The sequence below is a fragment of the Mycteria americana genome, chromosome 21, assembly GCF_035582795.1.
Source record: "Mycteria americana isolate JAX WOST 10 ecotype Jacksonville Zoo and Gardens chromosome 21, USCA_MyAme_1.0, whole genome shotgun sequence".
NCBI classification, from domain to species: domain Eukaryota; kingdom Metazoa; phylum Chordata; class Aves; order Ciconiiformes; family Ciconiidae; genus Mycteria; species Mycteria americana.
Window position 1 is genome coordinate 2,974,758 of NC_134385.1, and position 24,434 is coordinate 2,999,191.

A 24,434-nucleotide genomic window follows, 5' to 3' on the forward strand; every position below is an offset into this window, starting at 1 on the left:
AGCTCCCGGCCTGCCCTGCGCGGCGGGCCCAGCCCTTAGCGGCCCCGCACAGCCCCGGTCCCGGGAGCTCCGTGTTCCCGCTGCGGAAAGCCTCGCCCGAAGCACCGGGGAGCCCTCCCGCCACCCCTGAAGGAGGGGGAGACACGGCAGAGCCTCCCGTCTCCACACGAGAAGCTATCCCAGCCGCCCCTCCCTTCACCCCACCCCACCCCCCCTCCCGGAGAAGGCCGGCCCAGCCCAGGGGGACGCACCGAGAGAGTTGTGCCACAGCCACACCTCAGTCAACTGCACAGATGTAGTTTATTCGTTTCACAATAAAGGACTCGTCAAATCAGAGCTCCGGCCGGTGTGCCAGCAGCACCACGCCTCGCTTCTCACCCCCTGGAAGGCCTCTGCACAGCAAGGGGCTCGCACACACCAGCAGCCAGCTCTCCCCCCTGCCCCAGAAGTGTTTTTGTTCTCCACAGCCTAGTGTGTTCGCTTCTGTTGAATGAAATCTTGGCTAAGTAACTCAAATCTGATAGAGGAGTTTTAAGACAGCTCTATGTTCGCTTATACAGTACGTGAGTAAACAGAGGAAAAGAAGCAGGACAACCAGTGAGTGAGTTAGGGCCATCGTTTCCAGGTATGCCTGCCTCACAGCGCTCTATTTACATAAGTTACAGAAATTTCATATATATTTTTCTCTGAAGCCCAATTAGACAAATATCTACCTATATATAATATAAAAAATACAGAGATTTGACTTTTTTTTTTTGAAGTAAAATGTACATGATCCAACTGTGAGCAGGAGGTAAACCTGAAAACTCAGGCCTGTTGCTACTGAAGTTAACACCGCACACAACACCGCTGTCAAGTGTAGCCACGTCCTCTTCCTCCAACCCATAAAATGATACACCCCAACCCAAGTCAGAAAAAAAAAAACCCTCAGAACTCAAAACATGTTCTCATGGAAAAAAAAAATATTTCAAGTAAAGATGAAGATGGGTTTCACCATTTCAACAGTTCTATGACTTCAGTCAGTAGCAATGCAAACAAAGCCTGTGCAACAGCAGCTGTGCTTCCTGTTTCAAAAACCACCCAAGCAGCCCACCCTCTTCATAGTTACCATCTTTGGGGTCTTGTTGCCTTTTTTTTTTCCTTGTAAATACCACTAGCAGTTCTTCAAAAAAACAAAACCAAAAAAAAAAACCTAGACAAAGGGAAGAAGCCTTCCCCCCAGAAAAATCTTCCCAGGAGTGGGAGAACTTCCCATTTCTCTGTCCATTTACAGTATTTCAGGGGAACTTGGCCCAGGTTCAACAGGACTGTCCACTGAAGGAGGGTCGCAGAAAGGCCAGGGCTAAACTTCGCTCTTGGCAAATCAGAGTCTTTAATAAAGAGTAACATGTGCAAAAAAATTAAATAGATCAACCCAGGTTTCCAGAATTATTGTTGTCAGAATGCTTACTTTCTATTTGTGTTCTTACCCAACCCAATGCTGAAATCTCAATTAAGTACCCGAGGTAAAAAGTGACATTTGGGAGAGATCACCACAAAGAAAAAAAAAAAACCAAGAGGTGCAATCTGTTACCTCAGTGTCCTTCCTCCACCCAGATGCCTGCTTTAAAGACATGTATGCAGCAGCAAAAAGAAAAAAAAGTGTAAGAGTATCCCCTTCTCTCCGTGAGGACAAAGCACTGTTTCTAGTTGTTTGAAGGAAGAATTGTTTCCTAACAGGTGGAGTGGGTGTTTAAGCCTTCCATTTGCAAGAAGGGGATAGGACGATCAGCTGCTCCCAGATGCTTTCTGGCAAGTTTGTGGTGTTCTTTTCCTCCAGGCACATTATAGCTGGAAACCTTCCATGGGGGCTTCAGGCTGCTGGAAGATGAATTGCTGCTGGTTCTCATCTACCTGGGGAGCTAGAGCGGAGTCATCCTCTACTCCAAAGTAGTGCTCAATCAGGTCAAACGCCTTCTGGTAGATCTCTTGGTTCTCATGGCTCTGTAGGAATTCTATCTTATCCAAACCTTGGAGAGGGAAAAAAAAAGTGGAATGCGATGAAACAAGGAGATCCTGATATTTACACTGTCCCACATCCATGCTCCACCCTTGCCCCTATTCACTGCAAGACCTTTGTCTGTGTTAGATTTGCATTGTGAGCAGCACTGACATCTAAAGATAACTATTCCAGAGCTACTTGTGGATTTCATCTGTTTCAGGCAGCATTAACATCTTTTCAATAGTAGGTTTAGCTGACACAGCTAAAGCAGATGTGCTCCCAGCTCTCTGCTGGAGACTAAACCAGATTTTAGTGAAATTAAAACAACTGGCTGTGAACAGTTTGGTACAGAGGGGAAGGAAGCAGGGCCTGTCCCAGTAGCCTTCAGCAGAAGGGCAGCAACAGCCTTAGCTGTCCTAATTAAATCCACTGCTGAACAGAAAGCATCCAAGCACAATATACTCTCAAGAATTTCAAGAATTATTCTTACTGGGAGAATCAGGACACACAATGTAACAGTCAGTGAGAGGGCAAATCAGACACTGTCAGTATACAGGGAGTTTCAGACCAAAATAGGAACTGCTCCTCAAAGCATTAAGAGCAGGACAAAAAACCCCACCAAATTAAGTCACTCCAGGGAAAAGCTTCATCTCTCTGGATTTCCACTCTACATCTCCAGTGTACAACTGGGTACAGTGAGAGCAATCTTAGACCCAGAAGTGTCACTGTTTACTTAGCTCAGCTTATTTCTGATTAATACTCCCAACTGGTGCGAGCCACAACTATCAGCTTGGCCTCCAGGTGTAGAAAGCTTGGATCAGAAGTATGATAGTTTTTACTTCCAAGTATTTTGTCCTATGCCCAATCATAACAGCCTAGAAAGACAGACTATTGGAACAAATATTGGCTAGTTTGGAACATAGTAAATCCCTTAACACAGCAGAAGATCAACCAACAAAACTAGCAGACACTTTCAATACATCCTGTGGTGTTAAAGTCAAAGGCACCAAGGCCACCGGCCACAACCTACCATAGGCCTCCTCAATAAGGCTACAGTACGGGTTGATGCCTGTCCCACTCTGGTTCGCTTCCTGCTCTCCAAGCCTCAGGATGTTTTCCAGGCCGTTCAATGCTACCTGAACAATCTTGGAGTCCATGACAGTCAGCAGGTCACAAAGAGGCTTGATACAACCCAAGTTTACCAAGTACCTGAAGAGAGAGCACCAACATACACTTGTTGTTCAGGATCTAGCAAGCATCACCTTTGCTCAGTTAGAAAGAGCAAGGGAAATGAGTCAAACTGAAATACAAAAAGTTGCCTTAAAATCTACTTGTACTGTTCTGCAAGGTTAATTTTTATCTACTTATTTGCATTTGTATACACACCCCTTTAAGAAACCTGCTAACTCCCTTTGAAATCCAGGTGCTACTCAAATTAAGTCCACACTGGAATTTGATCTGTCATCAAGTTTGGACATTTAGGCTAGTCTAAGCTATCTAAAGGGGCAGGGGGGGAAGTATGAAACAGCTTTGGACTACACTATCCTTATTCAGAAGGAAGCTACAATTTACAGCACAGTATATACAGATCCAGCTATAGCTTTGCCTGTATCGCAGGGACTCTCTCGGAGGTTCTCCAAATTACTCCTTTGCTACGTGTCTTGCAGTTCTCAAAGACAAAGCTACCACACATTCAGACAGATTTCCCCCAAGAGGAGCCACAGGGAGTACCTGATCTGTTCGGGAGTTCCTCCTGACGTTGCATTTGTAATAGCCCATGCTGCCTCTTTCCTCGTGCGGAATTCTGCTTTCTGCAAGATTTCTATCAGTACTGGAAAAATGTTTGCATCTATGACTGCCTGGGGAGAGAGAGTAGTAAGAAGCATTTGAATTGGCAACATGGTTTCTAAAAGGCTATTAAGCACCTGAAAGAAACCTCTACCTCCATTTTCCAATGCAAAAGAACTTTCCAAGCTATACCCTTCAGCGATGATCCTCCATTTTATTCCTCAGCCAAATCCTATTAACATGAGATTCGATTCCATAACTAGCACAGTAGACAATCCCTATTATTGCATCAATACTGTAGGAATGCTTTCATCACTTATCTGCCTTTGTATGTAGGTCATTAAAAGGATAATTAAAACTCAACAAGCTCCAGCTTTTCAAAGGGGTACCTCTAATTGAGCATGGAGATATAGGGGCTGTATCTCCTCTTATTCCAATGATCCAACCTGTGGGACTCATTTCAGCCTAGGCTTTGTTGGTACAATTAGCAAGCTTTTTTTAGCTCTTTTGGCAGATGGCTGGGAGCAGCAAATTTGCAAATTACTGCAGAATAGGAGATGTGAACAAAACCAGCCTCTAAGTGTCAGATAAGAAAAAAAAGTTGCAAATCCTTAATGCTGTGCTTGGAATCTAGGATCATTGCAGGTGGGCTGGAGAAGACTGTACCTGTATTTGTGCTCTGTTTCCTGCTGTGATGTTCGATATAGTCCAGCAGGCTTCTTTCCTGATTGACTCCTTGGGACTGCTTAATAAATGAAGGAGACAAGGCAAGGCTGAACAGTTCAGAATCACCTTTTGAGAAAGAAAGCAGAAGTGAGATCACCAGTATCAGGTACAGAGCTAAATACTTTCAATTTTCACACAGTGAATATGCTATATGGGCACTGCATTTCCCTCTAAGACAGTGATCTGCCCTCACCTGGGTCTGGATGTCATCCCCTGTCACAATGTTGCCAACTGCTCGCAAAGCTGGGGAGGCCACTTTGTAGTCATTGTGCCTGCAGAAAAAACAGTGCAAGGACAAAACCAAATCTATCAGATCACATGCACCTGGATATTCAGAAGATTCTCTCCCCAGTATCTCATCTGTATTATTTACTTAGAATTCCATGCCCTAGCATATAGAAACATACCATAAGTTGACCATATTGCCACTGGATAAGCAGAGACTGAAGACAAACTTGCAATACAGATGTGTTTTCATCCTTAACATCCTAACTCCATCTTCTTCAGCTTAATTACACAGATCTCACCCTTTACATGGCCTTCCTGAACAAAGACGTTAACCCAATGAGAACGCCCAGAATTTTTCAGGATAATTTTGGAAGCAAGTATCTTGCAGTTCTACCAGTTCTGAAGATGTTAAAGAGAAGAGGCCCATTCAAACTGCAAACATTTTTGTCCAAGTTTCCATACAGATATCAGAGAAACAAAGCCAAGCTGACTTTTTCTAGACACTACTCTTGCCATCTTTGATTTGCCTAGTAACTAGGCTTCCATAAGCATATTTAAAGTTTGAGAGCACAAGACACTCTGCAGTCCTCTCCGATCTCTCTTTAATAAGTTCTTCCTCGCACACAGTATTAACTAGCATTCCAGCACTAGAAAATACTCAGCTTCTCTCAGAAAGAAAAGCCAGTAAACTACAGCTCTCAACCTGCTTCAGACCCTCCTACATAACTGTTCCAAAGTCAGCTAAAGTACCGATTACCTTGATCCTCTGCCCACGAGAGGTGGAAAGAGTGCTCTGATGGGTTTTGATATGAACTCATGTTCAGTCACATGCTTCCCAGTCTCACTGGGCTGAAGGAGCAAGACAAGATACTTACATTAACAGCTCCACCAGTCGCCGACACACTCCCGAGTCAATAACTGCTTGAATTTTCTCATTGGGGCCATCTGATAAGTAGGAAAGAGCCCAACACGCATCTGCCAGCAAGTCAGAGTCACTGTTGAATAATAATCGGGACAACACTGGCAGGCAGGGAGATACCTACAACAACAGTCACCACCCCAGAAGGTTAGTCATGTTCTGTCAAGGACCACCACATTTGCATGCAAACACCACATGGCTACGCTGACTGGCAAGATAACAGGTCTTGAATGTCCACAGTTTCCTTCCCCAAAGTCAGCAGCTTCCTTGCTGGTTCACATACTTCATAATCATAGAGTCTAAAGTTACCTCACCAGCTTGATTACTAAAATTACATCCCTTCCTCTTGGACCAAAGTCTAGACTCCTGAGACAAGTGCTACTGTGCATGCTACTGTTTGGAAGCTCCTTACATTTCTTATGTAAGAGCACTGCTCCATTTCTTACTCTTAGTAACCCTAAATAGCTCAGTATTCAGAGCAGCAACCATCAACAGTTACACCCCTGAATACTTCAGTCATTTATAAGTGGTTTTACATCCACACTCAATTCAGATTTCAACCCTCACCACAGGCTTCCCAGCTTTGACACACAAGCTTTCATTTAAAAAAGTGAAACACATTGATCTTCGTCCAGGTTTCAGGGTTTCACAAACATTTTTGTTCTACTAAAGAAGGATGAGACACCTGAAAGGCCAGCAGAACCTTTTGTTAGTGCCAGCAGCACACCAGGAAAGGGAAAGAGGAAAGCTACCACAGCTCCCATACAGCTACAGGAGTCCTGTTTTGTAGCATTTAGAGGTCTCAGAATCAAGTTTTTAGTCACAATTTGAGTGAAATCACTAACTTCCAGAGTTCATAACAGGGTTCAGAGAAGCCCACAGTGTATGCTGCCTTGCAGGGAAGCCTGGGCTTACCCCCGTACTTGAGGGGTCCAGCAGATGGGCTGCCAATAGAGCCAGGGAAAAAGGTTGGCAGAAAATTAAACAGGCACTCAAACATCTGCTGAACTGTAAGATCAACCTCAGCAGGAAAAACCTCACCCTGTTCCCTCCCGGAATGACTTACAGAAGTCCAACAGCCAAAAATAATTTAGACAAACATCTTAACTGGGTGTGTCCCCATCACCTGTCTGCCAACAAGGCATTTATTCTCACCTTGTCAAATTCAGGTGGTGGACTCTTTCCTCTGCACAAGTTTGACAAGGCCCAGACAGCATTTCGTGTCATTGTCAACCTGGTGGACTTCGTAAGGAGCCTAAAGAGACAATTACCATGAATTATAATCCTTGATGTGGAAGCCAGCAAGGGAATCAAAAGAAGGAAAACTAGTATGATTTTAAGGAATTCAAACCACTACTCCACTTGCTGTAGCTCAAGGCATGCTGCCTGTCACTTGAGCCTCTCAATAAGCAAGAAGCGACATGCAACTACTTCTTCAGATAAATAGCTATTATTCCTAACAATGTCAAGTGACATGGGTCAGGAAGGCAAGTTCCACATTAGACAAGTTGCAGAAGGAAGGGCAAGTTAGTCAAATGCAGTTCCAAGTTCAAATTCAGCCCAGGCAGACACTTGCACCCCTGTCTGAGGTCAGATGGTCCTCACTAGAGACCAACTGACACAAACTGCTGTCTCAACTCTGAGGACAGCGAGTCCTGTGGGCTGAGGACTTCAGTCACCAATCGCTGCTGACAGGTGACTGACAGAAGTAGCAGCATAACAATCCAAGTCACTTGTGACAAAGCATCAGTTTGCCAAGGACAGGATAAAGTAAAGATTAATTCTTTCCAGAGCAGTGAACAGTCCTTGAGAGCACGCTCCTGACAGACAGATCTCCTGACTACAGTGGGTATGCACCACACTTAAGAGCTGCAGAGGCAAGGTGGTGTGCAGGGACCTGCTCCCTTTCCTTAGTCCTAGAGGAGCCCACTTGGACAAGCACCTGAAATCCATAGCATGAGCACAAAGAGCAGACATCTGGAGGGACACACAGTCAAACAGCAAGCCCTGTGACTTCAGAAAGACAAGCACACTACAACAGCACCCGCTTCAGATTCAGAGCAGTGTAAAGGTTTGTGAGAAGGCATGTTATCTACCAAGTCCCACTTTATTTATCACATACTTGTCTGAACTGCCAGTTTATCTGGTACCAATGGTTTGATTCCCAGTCAACATCACCACGCATTGCGAGGGAATCTGTTCACCCAGCTCAAATATTGCTCTGCTGTAGTACAATGGGACTTCAAGAACTGCATTGGCAAGTATTCATGGCTACTCACATTAATAAGGGAGGAAGAATAGCGCAGTTAAGGACATAATCTCTACACACAGAGCTGTCTCCAGCAATGTTCCCCAATGCCCAGACAGCCTGAAAGGAAACAGCAACAGTTTTAGCATTCACACAGTTTCTGAACAGAGGAAGAAAAGGGTGGTGTGCTAAGAAAGCATTTTCCTGTAATTCCAGGCAAATGATACTTCAATTTGTGGTCTGAAGCCAGTTGTTAGACACTGGTCACTCATTTTAAACACTGCATTTTATTAGTGTGAAATCCGCTGTGGTTCTCTCCCTAACCCCAAAGAAAGAAGTGAACCTTACCTGTTCTTGAACATCCTCAAAGTCAGAGTTTAATAGCTCTATAAATATAGGAACTGCCCCAGCCTCAATTACTATTTTTGTTTGTTGGGAAGTTCCTGATGCAATATTCGTCAGTGCCCACGCAGCTTCAAACTGAAACAAGCAAATAAATGACAAAAGTATGAATAAAATAATCCTGATTCGGCAAAATATTTGCCATTAGATTTTGGCTATAATTCTTTCAACTTCTACTAAAAAGGTTGTGAGAGGAAGCAAGCATATCACAACAGAACACCTCAATACTCAAAGGAAAGGATTTTATTTTCTTAAGCAATAAAAAAAGCCACATCTGCTAAATGCCTTCTCAGAGGCTACAGCTTCTCAAAGGATTAGCAAGTGAAGACATCACCGTCAGTCACACCACATCATTTCACCTACACAACCATTTTCCAGCAAGAAAAGTGAACACACATAGTGCATAAGCACACGTGGAGTAGAAAGTTTTTTCTATCTCGTGCAGACTAGCCAGTTCTAGCCCACCCTCATCTGACTAACACCATAAAGATGCCTTGAGTTCAAGTGAAGCAGAGCAAGTTCCCTGCTTTTGCCACTCATTCTTTGGTTTAAAAACAGATTTCCATTCAGTTCTTCTTGAAAGTAAGCCCCTATGATACATGGCCTTGGGCCAGAGGGCAGGAAGAAAGATGAAGGCAGTCATCAACTCGTATCCAATTCCATGTATGGAAGTATCTTTAACCCCTACAAAGTAACTATAGTTATTACCAAGCTGGAAGGAATCTCAAGAAGCCATCTAGTCCATCCTTCTGCCCCACGGCAGGATCAGCACTACCTAAGCCATTTCTAACAAACTCTTACCCTGTACTTAAAAGCCTCCAATAATGGAGGTTTTTCCTACACATTTATTCTGTGGCTCCACTAGCTCCCAGCAGAAATATCAGACACAGGAAGGCCAAATTCTCTTCCGCTGCAGCTGAACTATGTTATTTTTGCCAACATTCTTCCAAGAAGTTAATTTAGAGCAATTTATAATTTCCTTTTTTTGCCTAAGCATTACAGGCTACCTTTTTCTTCTCCTATACACCATATAACCTGCAGCTTTCAGGTTCAAGACATCACTTTTCCCTGATAGCACCTGTGGGTTCAAGTTCCTAAAGCTATGAAGGTTAAACAGCTACATGCCATGAAGAATTCATAACACAGTCTCCTTTACCTGTAGCGTGCAATTTTCACTTCTTTTCAGGAATTCAACAAATCTGTCCACCACTCCCTGAGTGTTTATCACTTCATCTATTGGAGGATTTGGCTCTGAAATAGCAAGGCAGTGTCAAAGCAGTACATAGGTCTAACGCAGGGGAATTACAAGCATGAACTATTACTGAATTGAATGATCTCAAACTGTACTGAACTCGGCAGGACAACTCTCCAGAATCACTTTCTGTACAATTCACAGAACCACAGAATGGTTTGGGTTGGAAGGGACCTTTAAAGGTCATCTAATCCAACCCCCCTGCAATGAGCAGGGACATCTTCAACATACAACTGTAAATCATTAGCAATATACTAGACTATCAAGTTTCTAGATTATAACTTTCTTTCCCCCAGCTCAAAGCTGCTAAGCTTCTGTATAGCAATACACATGCACAAACGCTTGCAAAAGAAAAGCGATGTCAGACCCTATGGCAGGAATAAGATGAGTTATTTTTACCTTTGGAGAGTAGCTTCCTGAATTTCTGAGTGGTTGCTAGCTGTAGGTCAGGGTCATCTGAGAAAAGCATCTCTACCATCTCTCTTGTGATCACTCCCTCCTGAAAAGATGCAAAGGAGACAGAACAATGGTTCCATTTCACACTAAGACTATTTAAGGCAGAGTCATGACAGCCTACCATGATTTTGTGCTTAGCTAGTAATCCAAAGATTCACAATTTGAGCTTACAGCACACTATTTACTTCCTGGCAGACCTTTTCTGTTCACTGTAGTAACATTTGCAACATTCTCAAAAGTGAGAAAACAAACATTGAGGTTTAGTCAGTTCTATGCAGTCCACAGCATTAAATCTCTCTGAAGGCACAACTGGAACAAGGAAAGGCACCTTACCCCACATGTTGTGGAACTAACATAGGAATCCACAAGGAGACTATCAAACATGGAGGCATCTTCATTGATCAACTCCACATTTCTTCTTTTAAAGAGCTGGCAGGGAACAAGACACACGAGTCATTATTAGAAAGCAATGATGAACAGTCTTCATAACTAGACATTCCTGTTCCTCAAATAAGATACCATCAGCTAGACTAAACGCAACCTGAATAGAAAAGCAGTCATTAATAACAGCTCTGCACTCTGAAGTCTAGTTTGGCATACAAACCCCAATAATAAAACATGCTAAGTCTTGCCCTCAAATATGCAAATGCCTAAGTCACTGAGACACTGGTACAGGCAAGTGCAGAATTTGACCTAACAAGTTAGGGAAAGTGGGGAGAAAGCAGCTTGTAGATGACGCACTAATAGAGAAACACTTAGTCTGAGCCACATACATCACCTGGGAATCACCTCTTACTTTCATAGACCTCCAAGCCAAAAAAAAAAAACAAAACAGCTCAGAGTTAAGAAATACACGCAGCCCACACTTTCACTTGCTCTTCCCGCTCCTTGAGGAAATAACCCCATTCACAAATTAATTAAAAAAAAATAATCAAAAAACCCCCTTAAAAACAAGGATCTGTGAACAAAAGCCTCTAGTACCCCAAGGACAAAGTGCTTAGAGAGCTCTTGATGTGAGCTACACTCTGTACTAGGTACAAAGAACAAGAGAAAAGCAAGATCTCAGAACAGGAAAAATAAGAGGACTGCTGACGAACCTTAATGCACAGATCCTTGAAGATTCCAGTTTGGCAGCAGCACAATCCTGGTTGTGTTAAGGCTGTACACAAGCTAGTCAAGATGACAGTTACCTGTTGCTCTCGTTTCTGTTTGCGCAGTTGAATTCCTTCCTCCTCTCTTCTCCGACGCATTTCCTCGGGATTTAGGGCTTTGTTCTTGTAACTCTTCATTCGATAGTTATCCTTCGCAGGACTCGCCATGGTTTCTGTGAAGAGAAAAAAATATCTGCCTCAGTTCTTGTCACTCTCTGTTCCTTTACCCACGTGTCCTTTCTGACACAGAAGTCCATGCACATGCAACAGCCTGATTAAACAGACTTATTTGCAAGAGCTGGTCCCAAACACTAAAGTAGAAGCTTCGAGTAGGAATGCGATCCTAACCTTAGTTCATGTGATATGCTGTTATGGCAAGAGCGTTACAAAGTTTCTAGGAAGCATAAGAGCAGATTTACTGTTCTGAAAGGAACCTGGACCCAACTTCACAATATTGAGCACAATACCCATATGAAAGGCTTCTACTCAAACAGCTTCACTGTCCTCAGGAGGTGCATAACTAAATTCTACTTTGGTTTTCAGCAGAAATTATTTCCCTTGTATCACCATGGCATAAATGACACCTGGACTACCTTTTCCCCCCAGACTGGGAGGTTCACTGTGTATGCATGGCAAAAATCCAACATAACTCATGGCAAACGGAGGCCTTGATTTTATAATAACAATAAAAAGCCTTGCAAAAAGCAGAGCTGTATACAACGTATAGGCCACGTTTGTCCCACCAGGTTACTGCAAGTGTTCAGTACCTGACCTACTTATTTTGCTGCTTCATATCTGACTAATGCAGTACTTCAAACCTGAGTACTTGTGTATTTGCCTTCTAGTCAGGGAAGTGACACTCCACTATTTGGCACAGTTAAAGGCAACCAGGGCCAAGCAGTAACCTGAGTACAGAAGGATATCAACTCCTCAGCTGCATCCAGCTGTAAGCCACTGCTTTGACCATGTTGATTCCTTTGTGCATCTTTCCAAACTCTCCCTTTCTCCCATTTATGGTACAGATTATTTGCTTCTATATAACAACTGTGCCTTTCTCAGGACAGGAAGGAAGCAGTCATGATACACAGCATCAGAGTGCCAATTAACCCTGAGACCAACTTACTTTTCTCCAGAAATCTGCTAGACACCAATATCTGCTTTCTTCCAACTGCTAAGTGCAGGTAGAAGCGTCCTGTGAAATTTTGCTGCGCTATCTCCTTACTCCTCCTCTTTCAAGCTTTAAGCACTCCTCAGCCACACCGCTTACAGAAAGTTTTGATCTGACTTATCAACTGCCTCCAGCCATTCTGGAGCCCTTCCAAGATCAGCCAGAGAAGTTTCAGACCTTACTGCCCTGCTACTAGGAAAGCCCATAGCCAAGCCAAGAAAAGACATATACAATGTACAAATATCCAACATTTCATTGCTATGGAAAGAGGAAACAACTGGAAGAATTCCTATTTTAAACAGGAGAGGAAACAAAATCCTTTCAATTCTACGATTTCCCAAAAATATCTAAAAAGACACCGAGCATTGTGGAAGTCAGACTCCATGTCACAGCATCTGCTTTCTAAGAGGGCATTCTCCTCCCTAGCCAAAACACCAAGAGGCCATTCTTCTGAAAAGCAATAGATAAAGAAACAAACCACCAAACCCCAAGTTCCTCTGGTCATTTACACTGTAATAGAGATGCACGTCCCTGGCAAACAGCCCTGACCCCACACTGCCCACAGTTGTGAAACGGTTTTGAAGCTCAGCAACCGACAGCTGCACGCGGAAACACCACCAGGCTTGAGGAGGTGCAGTGTGATGAGTTGCAAGTTTATTGGCACCTCTGAAGCTAAAAAGAAGCCACCAACCACAAGCCATCATCAATAAAAGCAGTATTCCAGTGCCAGGTTAGAAACCCTTTTCCAATAATTTGCTTAGGGCACAGTAAGTGGCCAGAAGTTATAAGAAAACGGGACTACATCACGCCGAGCACCACTAAGGAAAAGGCATACAGCCTCAAAACTGTAGCATTGAAGCAATCAAATTACAGTAGGTCCTGCAAGACCTTGAACTTTACAGAAGTTTACCTTTAGTCCCTTTCCAAAGTACCCCATTTTATAAGGTCTGTCCTCAATAAAACCAAGGCAAGACACTTACAACACTAAACATGGCAGCTGGACTATACCTTGCTGACAGCCTCACTGTGAAACCTGTATTAAACCATTATTTTTTTCCCCTCAGAGTTCATTCCTCAAGTCAGAGGTTCAGAGGAATAGCTGGCCTGTTTCTAAAGGTATTTGACAGCACTTTGCTCAGTCTAAAAAAACCATTTACATGGCAAAGAAAAGCAGATATTGAAGACCACAGGAACTATACAACTGTTGCCACTTCTCCATCCCTCTTCCCAGCAGCACTGTATGCCAAGACTGGAAGGAAGAATTTATTATTTTTAACTGAAAAGCAGCTAATTCAGAAGATAGAAGACTTTAAAAAATCTACAGGCTTTAGGGGTTTATATCTGATGTTACAGTAGCAAGGTGTGTCATCTACATATAGATTTTAATTCAGGAAATGTAATTTAACTACCAGCATTTTGTCAGTGTATTCATATTACTACCCCAACTCTAATGGCTGATACAGCCACACAAAAGAGTAAGAGTTGCTAGCTTAATTCTGAAGATTACAACAGAATCCCCAACAGAGACAAACTTATTACCTCCCTTTGGAAGGCTAAGTCTCCAATTAAAAGGTAGTTTTTAAGAAAAGGAGGAGAAAAAAGTTATTAAGCTACTTAACACTATACACAGGATTACCAGCTATTTAGTCATATAAATAGCTAAGTAACACGTGACAGTTCAGCTGCCTCCAAACTTGCACAACCCCACTCAGCTGGGCACACCCTGGACCCTCCTCCGGGTGTCCGGAAAACAGCCAGAGACTCTTGGCCATGCTGTGAGGTCTCGGAGCACACTCAGCACACCAAGCACCTTGTAGTTTAAGGCTTTGTATTTCCAGAGCACCAAGAGCACCGTCATACTGCAGGGAAACCCCAAAGATACAACTAGCCCCTGAAGAGTGATTTTTCACGTCAGCTGTGTAACAACAGCACATCACTGTGCAGCAGTCCCCTCTGGCACTTGGTTTTCTATTTTCTTACACACGTTTATCTCTTCAGATGATTTCCATTGACTTTTTCTAGTCCATCATCTGTGTCAATATTTTAATGACATTAGAATGCTAATTTGTTACATTACACCCCATTTCCATGGCAATGGATGAATGTCACAAATACAGGATTATGACTTCACAGTGAGCTTAGCAGATGCTGTAGGCACCACAGACTGCAGCAAGCCCAAACACATGAAACAAAACAGACAGCGGATGCCAGGCACGTACAAATTCTTTACTTGTAGCGTTTCAGTACAAGACATCTAGCTCTTCCAGTGTATCTGCAAGTCAGGCTTTGTCATTAACTATTAACTCAAATTCTATCAGTGCGAATACCCACAAAACAACCCCACTGAATTAGACAATTGGAGTAACCTGGACTGTCAGATTAGGGAAAGAACCATCTTGCTCAGATGAGTGATGCATAGAAGATACTCAAAGCCACAGATTTTCACTTCGCATCTTAACACTGTTGCTCTGAGAAGTTTCACTTTTACAGAAAAGCCCTTGACTGTAAAGTGGCAATGGAAACTTAACTAGAGCAAGTTCCTTTAACTGCTCTGAAGTTTTAACTACTGCATTTAGGCAGCCACCTTATCCTCTACAAAATGCTGTCCTACTGGGACAGCACCTTGCACTGCACCTCTCCTAGGAAAGATTTTTCTTCTGTAAGAACCAGCTGAGCCCTACCTTCAATGAAGATCGTATCAGCTCACACCCTAGAATTACAAAATTGTTCTGATGTTGTTCCAGCCAGAACTCCAAGCTTACCTGCAGCACTCCAAGGAAGCTGGGCAATAAGGCTTTTTTCCTTCTATACTACAGCAGCTCACCCAGAGCAATTTGTGCAGCCTGCAGCTGCTCCGGGTACCCCTTTTTCCCCTGAGACCACACCAAACAGACTGCACACCAGATAAACTGTTCTGGCAGTGCCTGCAGCCTGCTCACCACTTCTCTCTTCCCAGAAGCCACTCCCTTGACCATCCTCCTGCCACGACAGGTACAGGTACCCATTCACATGATGGGGAAAGGCTGCAGGCACCTACGCACAGGTGCCTGGGGCACGGTGCTGTGAGCCCATCCAACAACTTGCTGAAGAAAGGACAGGCTTACTGCACATCTTCCAAATATCTCAGTACATGGCAATGCAAGGGGGATATGCAGGCATTTGGATAGTACGGCCAGACACCACAATCCCAGCATTGTCTCTTCACAACAGGCATAAAACCATATTTTGACTCCCAGAGATGCTCAGGCAACAAGCTACACTCAACCCTGTCTGCCCAGGTGCAGAAGCACGCCTGTGTGGGAGCAGTGCCATTAGGAAAGGGCCAGAGCTTGCCCTGCTCTGCTAGAATATCAGTACGGCGTGAATATGTTGTTAGAAAAGAAAGGAAAACATCAAGAATTAGGATTGAATTAGAATGAGGCACCTCCTCCACCAGTGGAAACAGAAACATAGCTCTTCCAAAAACAGCAAAGCCAGCCCAAGCTACTTATGTTTCAGGCCCTTGCTTATACTTCATTCCTACCATCCTAACCTCATGCAGCAAGAGACAGCCTAGTTTTCTAGGAACCTGGTTCCCTCCAAGTTCAGCATCCCTTGCATTACCCAGGAACAGTACAATCTCTACCTTTTCCTTATTCACTGGTCAATTAGAACTGACTACTGGAAGTCCCTTTGAAGTAGCCATGTTTCCTCAGCAGCATATTGCCATTCCTGACCACTGGTTACAGAGGGGCTCAGTGTGCACCACCCTTACCTCGACCTCTCCAATTCACCTTCCCTAGGACAGAACTTAAAAACTGCAGAGGTAAAAGCTTGTACTGTATTAAAAAACTGAGTCTGCAGAGCTTTGAACCCATCTCCTCCCAACACCTCTGCAAACCAAACAGTTCCACAAGTCTACAAGAGTTTTAACACTGTTTCCTAACATGAAGAACACTTGAGAATCTGCTGTTTACACCAAAACCTCACAGAATTCACTCTAGAAAACAGTAAACTTAGACTTGCAAGATTGACTCCATTTAAAATAGTGTTCTGACTGAGCTTGGACAAAATATCACTTCTGCTCTAGGAATCCCCTGACCTCACAGTTCCCTAAGTCAGTGCCTTTTGTAGCCAAGTACCTCCCAGCATTAATGAACTTCATTCACAGCAGCTCCACAGAAAAAAGTGACAGCATTTGCATTCCAATAGTTCTCCTATTAAGCATCCAAGCTCTGCACCTCCAATCAGATCTGCCAACTATTAGTCCCAAGATGCCAAATCAGATATTAAATTCAGTGCTAACATGACACATTAAATAGATGTAAGGATTATCAGCTGCATATTTAAAGATTTATTTCTGTATCCTGAACACATAGCAGCAGGTAACCCTGGTTCTGCAGGCCAGATTTTGAAATCCATTTGTACATGTTTGATGACTTGCTTTAATAAAGCACCACTATGTAAAGCTTTGCTCAGGCACCTCAGAGACCAGGCAGATATAAGGCTCACTAAAAAGCAAAATACTTGCTAGTCCTGGCTCAGAGAGACTCCTCTGTCCTGAGGAAAACAGCAGCAATTGGAAAACTTGGCAGAAAGGCCAAAAGGGAACATGTACTAAGTGTCAGAAGCGTTAGCTTTTCTTTCTTAGCTATGCAAGTGGCTACGCAGGGTGACATGCTCAAGGGAATTCTGTAACTCCGGTTTAGTGACAGCCAATGAAGCCACTGCCTGACCAGCTACAAACAAGGACTGAGACTGAAACAGCAACACCACTTTAGATGCATCTCCATCATCCTGAGCCAGAAAGAGACAAGGCCAATATCAGACATGGAACTCTGCTCGCAAGGCACAAGTAAGTTGCTGCAATGATCTGCTAAGGTCATTTCAGAGCATGAAGCAATGAACTGCCTTTCCAGGTCCATGTTAAGCATCCATGTAAGCCCAATACTGATACACCTTTCAAGATTGCAAAGCATCAATGAGTTAAAACACATTTTTGTAACTTCTTTTAGAAGACTGTTTGCCTACATCCTCGAAACTCACACTACTAAAAGCCCACATGAAACCAGTCGACTTCTCCATTATTCTTCCCTAGTCTCCCCAGAGAGAAAAATCACCTAAGTGGGATTTTAAAGCCACTGTGAGATCGTGCCTCCTAGCACATAGCACATCTTTGGCATAAACATTAAAAAGTCCCCATGCCAACAGTTTCTGAAAGCTAACACCTTTGGAATCAAATTACTGATAAAAATTGGTCCCTTAAAACCAAAGCAAGGCTTTATTAAGCTAATAATTCATACTGGGAATGACTTCAGGTGTTCTGCGAGTTGAGAATCCTCTTACAAGAACTACAGGAGCAGTCAAACTTAGGGATGAAGCCTAACTGAGCAATACCTTTTTAATTCCTTGTGCAAAGGAAACTCCCTCAGGACATGGAAGAAATTTGGCTCCTGCCATAGGTTTTGGTGACAATGGTTGGCTTCACTGAGGAAAAAAACTCCTCCAGTTGTCATGTAAACCAAAAAGTTACTAGTACAGGTCACCACACTCATCCTTTATATATATATATATCGAATGATGAGAAGGTATTTACCACTCAAAAGAAAGGAAAAACAGTGTGAAAGTTTGACCTTGAAGGCTCAGCAGAGCACTCAAATCCTGTAAGCATCTGTGTAAGAGCCAACATAAGCTACAGCAGTTCAGTCAGAAAACTGTTAATTCCAGGGTGGTTACTGCCACACCAAGATTATAACGGCTTCTTAACGTTACTGGATCAGAAACCCAGCCTTGCATCTTTCCAGATGACACTCTTCCCATTTCTCTGCATTACAAAAAGCATTTGCTTCAAACGTTTTTTCAGCTGCTGATTAAAGCCTCCAAGCCGAGTCACTGCAGGGACTCACATGTCTAAATCAGGACTTGTGCTGCTGAGTCAGACCGAAGTGAGAGAGCAGAGAAACAGTTACGCTGACAGATCTGACAAGGCCTTTTTTAAGCCAAAACACCCTTTCACAAAGCTAATCTTCATAAGATATCTATTACAGTTCTGTTGCTGAGCATAAGACACATACCTAAGGCGAAGCCTGGCCAGCCAGGAAGGCTGACAGCTGCATGTTTGGAGTGGAGAAGGGTAGCAGAATTATGCAAGTGTAAATGAATACACTTGATGAACTCCATCAGCACTGATCTGCCAATTAGTGCCCACCGGGTACATTTCAAAGCTTCCCAGCTCTGAGCAAGCACTGGGCCAGATGACCTCCAAAGGCCCCTTCCAACCTAAGTTTTCCCTGTGATAGTATAAACTTGGTCACTTACAATTACCCTTACTGACTATATTCTCCTACTCAGCAGGAAGTTTCCCCATTTCATATACTTACCTGAAAACCCAGAGGAACCCCCCATCTCTTCCTGCCTCCCTGTTTGCACAGGCTCTGAGCTAAGTACCTATTCCTACAGCATCACACTCCTGCACTGCTGCTGCAAGAAAATCTACCAGCAGCACAGGAATGGTTACTGCTCTTTGCTGCCCTTGGCCTCCTTGTATTTTCTCAGACTGAGTTGCAGGGAGATAGAGATAAACCACATCAAATTCACATAAGTCACCACCCGCCTCCGGGGTGCCAAGGAGGTTCAGAGACTGAAGAGGAAACACAGGACTCTTCTGCAACAGTCACCAGGACAGCAAGCTTGGTAGGTGTCTTTCTCTGCAGGATCCGTGTTTAACAAAACGCCTGTGCTTTTGACACTGTGCCCTCCAGGAGCAGAAGACAGTTGAAGTAAACTGATTTAGTAGTAGTAGACAGAGCAGTTCGGCTCACACAAAGAAAGTGAACCTTACTTTTAGAAGAACAAGCTAGCAGTGCTAAATCAGAGGTTTAAGACTCTACTCATCTCCCCTGACAATGTTAAAAACTACATGCGATAGTCAAGCTATCTCCAATTACAGTTACTGAGGCATTTATTTAAAAAAAATCAAAGCATTTGTGATATTTTTGGATCTGGGGAGGAGGGGCCTGTAAGAATATGCCAATCATCTTCTGAGGCTGCACACATGAGTCAATAGTGGGCAGTGGACATTAGGCTGACTACATGTTATTGCTTCATGATCCCGCATTTCTCCAGAAGGCTTAATAGTCAACATTTGTAACTCAAACTCTTGTTATTTTTGCAGTCAGCTACTCAATACAGCTCACAAGAACACACCGACAGTGAAACCCTGGAAACTCAATTCAGCATTTAGGTACAGCATGTCAGTTTGGAATATCATTTCTTATTGCTATCACCTACTTACAACTGAAAACAAAATCTCTGGCCACTTCTACATTCAATCCTCTCATTGACTTTTACTTTGTCAAACTATCACCAAAGCCGCTGCTTTAAGTGAACAAAAAAACATTCAATGCAAGAGACAACAAAACAGTGTTAGGCATTTCTGAAGTGTTTCAAAATCTAAAATCACTCTCTTCATCTAGCCAAGTACATCAGCATTAATCTCTGCTTTCCTTGTAAATGTAGAGTGTCACTTTACAAGTAGCAGCGCTTACAAGAATTCTGTTCCTTCTATCTCCCATTTGTGAAGGAGTTCCTTACTTTGAGAACAGAAATAAAAATTCTTCTGAAACTCAGATACGTAATGCATTTCACAGCACTCTATACATGTGTCTCAGTCAATTCTTAAGAGCTCAAGCACTCGCTTTACAACACAGCATAAAGGCTCTTCCTGACAGAACCTGCAGATATGGACCTATTAAGATCTCTAGAGGATTCTCTTCTAGAAAAAGTGTGTCCAGGACAACTTTATGATTTCAATTGAAACCACAGAAAGAGAAGCCTAAATAATCTGTACTTCTTAAATACAAATTAAATGAAGTTGGTTATAATAAATACATAAAAGTAGTTGAATTACTTGCACACACTGTATAAAGAGACAACTCTGAACTGCTACCAGAAGTTAACCAAGAACAGATTCTTACATTGCACGTGTCACTTTTATAGTGTTGCAGTGAGTAAAAAGAAAAAAAAAAATCACTTCATTTGCTCAGAAGACAACAGAGGGAAAAGGAAGCTAAACAGTTGTGCTTGCAGGAGAAGAACTACATAAGAAGTCCTGTCAAATAAGCAGCGACTCAAGGCTTTTCCTCTACAGCCCTGGAGTTACCCCAGCTGTTGTTAAGCCCTGGAAAAGTGGCCAAGTTCTGTCATCCTGTCACTTGTGCAGATCTGTTTCACATGTTTGCTCTGCTGCTTTTATGTTCTCACACAGGTTATTCGAGCGTTTACTACAAATAAGCACAGGCAGAGCCAGTTCTCTTTCAGAGCTGTCTCAAACCCAGCCTGCCACCGTCCCCTGGCTGGGTGCTTCGCACCCAGTACATGCTGTGCTAGTAAAACGCTTATCCATGCAGCTATTTGGCTGTCTGGTGCAGCAGCCACCATTGGCTCATTCCCTTCTGTTTTAGCTACCAAGAGCCAGCGATGTGATATCACTACTGGAATGTGCGACAGCTTCACTGATGGTGCTGGCTGTGGAGGGGGAAGGGAAAAGCAAAAATTCTCTTTGGGGAAAATTAACAGTCCTACAGCATACTTGTTCTTCACTAGGGTCAGTCTAAGATTAGGATTCCTTTTAGGCTGTCCATGCCTTGATGTGAAAAGAACCCACCTACTCCTCAGTCAAGTTCTCAAATATACGTTAATTTCAACTCTACCTCCTCCTGATCTTTTCACCCCCAAAAATCTGAGGTTTGGGGGCTTTAAGTCCTCTTCAACTCAATTTACATATTCTGAGACATTCAGATTTCCTTAAGAGTCAACTGATCAAGTACAACAGTCTGTCACCTGAGGTCAGCATCTCCTTTGTAACAGTTCTTAAAACAGGGATTAACTCCTCAACTAAGTCAACTCAAACTCAACCCACAAGAGTCATAGGAGGTTAAAAACAACCAGAAATAGTCAATTAGAGAGAGCTATAAAATTCCAACAAGCTCATCCTTCCCAACATGTGCTTTGCTCCAGAAACAAACAGCACTGTCTGATTTGCTAAGCAAATTTGAGTTTAGCTGGCCCTCACTAGCACAATAGCTGAAAGGCTGAAGGAATTAGAACTTTCACTATTACACTATTTTAATGATCAAGCTCCCCTTCACAAAGTTCATGTTTGCTCTCCTGCACAAGCAAACAAAGCAAAATAACCAAATAACTAGTTAAATTCATCAGCCACAAAAGTTTTCTTAAGAATCGAGCATTACATACTGCTCCACAGGCTAAATAGCACTATAAAGGCATTTAGACATGTCATTTGCATAGCAAATGAAGAACAAACTGAGGAGCATTTCTAACAACACAGGCAAGACCAATATCACAACTGCTTACGAACACTACAGCACCCTCAACCTGCACCATACAACAAGGGGTAACAACATTACGCTGCCACCATTTAGTCCTATTAACCTAAAACAATGGAAAAGCAGTCTTGGTTTATTTAGAAAGTTAAGAAAAAGTTACATTAGGATAATCTGAATGAAGGGATTATTAAATTCTCACTGTCAGAAAAACACCTGCTTCAAACCCCAAGAAGAAACAGGTAGGCAGTGGTGGGGAAGGATGGGAAGCTCCTCTGCACGAACGTCCTCAGCTCCAGATAATACAGCAGTTGTCAGACATTCACCAACAGGCCCGAGGACATTTTTCTACTCAAAGTTGCCAGTCAAGATTTTACATCTCAGGCTATAAATTAAGCTTTAAAAGCTGTTCTGGACTGGGAGGTGCTGCAGCCGTTGCATACACAGACTTGCGGACACTGACTTTTCCTGGAACATCACAGGAGGGGTTTGAAGACGGCAGGAAAGTTTCTGACGAGATCATTTTGATCAAGCAGCATCCCACCCCAAAGGACATTTTTAAAGACTTCTGACGGCAAGTCTGGTTAAAAGACAATATTGCAGGTGAAAACTGATAAGATCTTAATCCTTACTTCCCAGAGGATCCTTACTCTGCTTTATAGAGAACATGCCTGCTACAGGCCTGGCTTTCCCATTCGCCTCATCCATTCAAACCCTGTCTTACTACTTGAAGCCTCAAGAAGCAGGCATCTCTCCTCCCTGAAGAGGCAGCTTCGATTTCAGACTACATCAAAAGTGACCAAAAAGAGCCCAATGTTATTAAAATACCTTTTGAAGGGCAATGCTCAGTTATGATTTATTTGTAGCTGACAGAAAGAGCTATCTGCTACCTCTCTGAACTTTTAAGCATATTTAGTTTGGTTATGAATATGAAAACAGACTCCCCCACTACACTCCTTTCCTACACAGTGTCAGGAGACACATTTGCTTATATTGTGCATGGCGACAGGCTGCACAGGGCCAGCCTCAGTAAGTTTATGTGGACACTGCTGCTGAAGTTTTATTTTATAAAACCTACAACAGCCAAGGCCCTGCTGGGTTATTAGAACAGCAAATGGTTTAGGATTTCACCTGAGCTGGGTTCTAAAACTCTTACAAACTTCAGCATTTAAATGAACCATAGATCAGAGATCTGACAGGATGCCACACTGTGAGGAAGCTTCAGTCGCAGCCATTCCTTTCCACCGCCACTGCCTCTCAAGGCTTCTACCTTGGTGTCTGCAGCAGAACCGGTCCCAAATACCCGAGAACCGGAATATTACAGCATTAAATAACCCCCGCTGCTGCCTTTACTCCACCCCGGAGCAGCCCAAAGACCGAGCTGTGGATCACCGACCCGCCATTAGCCCTGCTTAGAGCGGGCAACAAAACCCTGCAACAACATCCCCGTTCCAGCGGCCTGGCTATTCGGCTGGGGCAGAACCCAGCCCCTGCCCCGGGAAACCCCCTCACCAAGAGCCCCCCCCCGCCGCAGGGTCCACCCGAAGGGCCGCCCCGAGCCCCGGCTCCGCCGCCGGGCAGCAGACAGCGGGCACCTAGGACCCTGCCCGCGGAAGGCCCCGCCGTGCCGGGGCTGGCGGCGGAATGACTCAGCGGCGGCGGCCGGGCCCGCAGCCCCCCGCCCCGCCAGGCCGGCCCGCCGCCGCTGAGGGGAGGCGCCCGGAGCCCCGGTGCGGGGCGCGGGCGGCGCCAGGACGGGCTGTCCCCCCTGCCCGGCCGGCGGGGCGGCTTGGCTTCTCTTCTCCTCCCCTCTCCGCGCCCCCCCGCAGCCCACTGCCGGAGAGTCCCGGCCGGCGGGACCGCGCCCGCCCTCACCCATCGCGGCTCCTCAGGCGGCGGCTCCCGAGCTGCGGCGGCCACAATATGGCGGGCCCGGGGAGAGGGAGAGGGAGGGCGAGGGGAGCGGACGGCGGCCGGAACGGGACAAACCTCCTCCACGCCGCGGCCGCCCCGCCCCTTAAGGCGGCAGGGGAGGGGCGGGGTGGGGCGGGGCCGCTCTCTCCCGCCGGGCCCGCGGCGCTCGGGCGCCCCCAGCGGGCGGGGGAGGCGGGGAGGACCGGGCCTGGCCCTCGCGTCCCGGCACTCGTGTCCTGTCCCTCGTGTCCCATCCCCTTGTACTCCATCCCTCGTGCCCCATCCCCTCATACCCCATCCCTCATGTCCCAATCCCTTGTGCCCCATCCCTCACGTCCCATCCCCTCACACCCTGTCCCCTCGTGTCCCATCCCTCACACCCCATCCCTCACACCCCATCCCCTCACGTCCCATCCCTTCACACCCCATCCCCTCACGTCCCATCCCCTCACACCCCGTCCCCTTGTGTCCCATCCCTCACACCCCGTCCCCTCGTGTCCCATCCCCTCACACCCCGTCCCCTCGTGTCCCATCCCCTCACACCCTGTCCCCTCACGTCCCATCCCCTTGTCTCCCCTCTCACCCCACAACCCTCCACAGCCGACACACCACACACAGGTTTTGAGCACAGAAACGCTCTAAGATGTCCTTTTATTATAAAGTCCGTCACCAATCTGTGTCCTTGGCAGCTCTGCAGCTCCGGGGCTGGCTGCGGCCAGCACGGCACGGACACGGGGGCCACTAGGTAGTGCGAGGCCTGCCGCTCCCTCCCATGGCGATGAACACATCAATGGGGACGTTGGGCAGCGTCAGGCAGTGGCTGCCGGGGCATCGCCGCAGCTGCCTGTGGGGAGAGAGCGGGGTGAGCCCAGCAGCAC

General features: G+C 44.9%; 1 protein-coding gene across 2 annotated transcripts; it reads right to left on the reverse strand.

Moving 5' to 3' along the window:
• Positions 1-281: 281 nt before the first annotated feature.
• KPNA6 (karyopherin subunit alpha 6) lies at positions 282-23,646 on the reverse strand. Of its 2 annotated transcripts, none has more exons than XM_075522211.1 (14): positions 23,518-23,646; positions 11,191-11,324; positions 10,334-10,429; positions 9,944-10,043; positions 9,449-9,543; positions 8,239-8,370; positions 7,922-8,010; positions 6,798-6,897; positions 5,599-5,762; positions 4,689-4,767; positions 4,436-4,561; positions 3,713-3,840; positions 3,012-3,190; positions 282-2,009 (listed from the first exon to the last, which is right to left on the reverse strand). In XM_075522211.1, exons 1-14 carry the CDS (start codon positions 23,519-23,521, stop codon positions 1,825-1,827), a joined length of 1,611 nt encoding a protein of 536 aa, XP_075378326.1. In that variant the 5' UTR covers positions 23,522-23,646; the 3' UTR covers positions 282-1,824. The 2 variants fall into 2 exon arrangements, with proteins under 2 accessions (XP_075378326.1, XP_075378325.1); XM_075522210.1 differs by having other exon boundaries at positions 11,098-11,324.
• Positions 23,647-24,434: the final 788 nt, after the last annotated feature.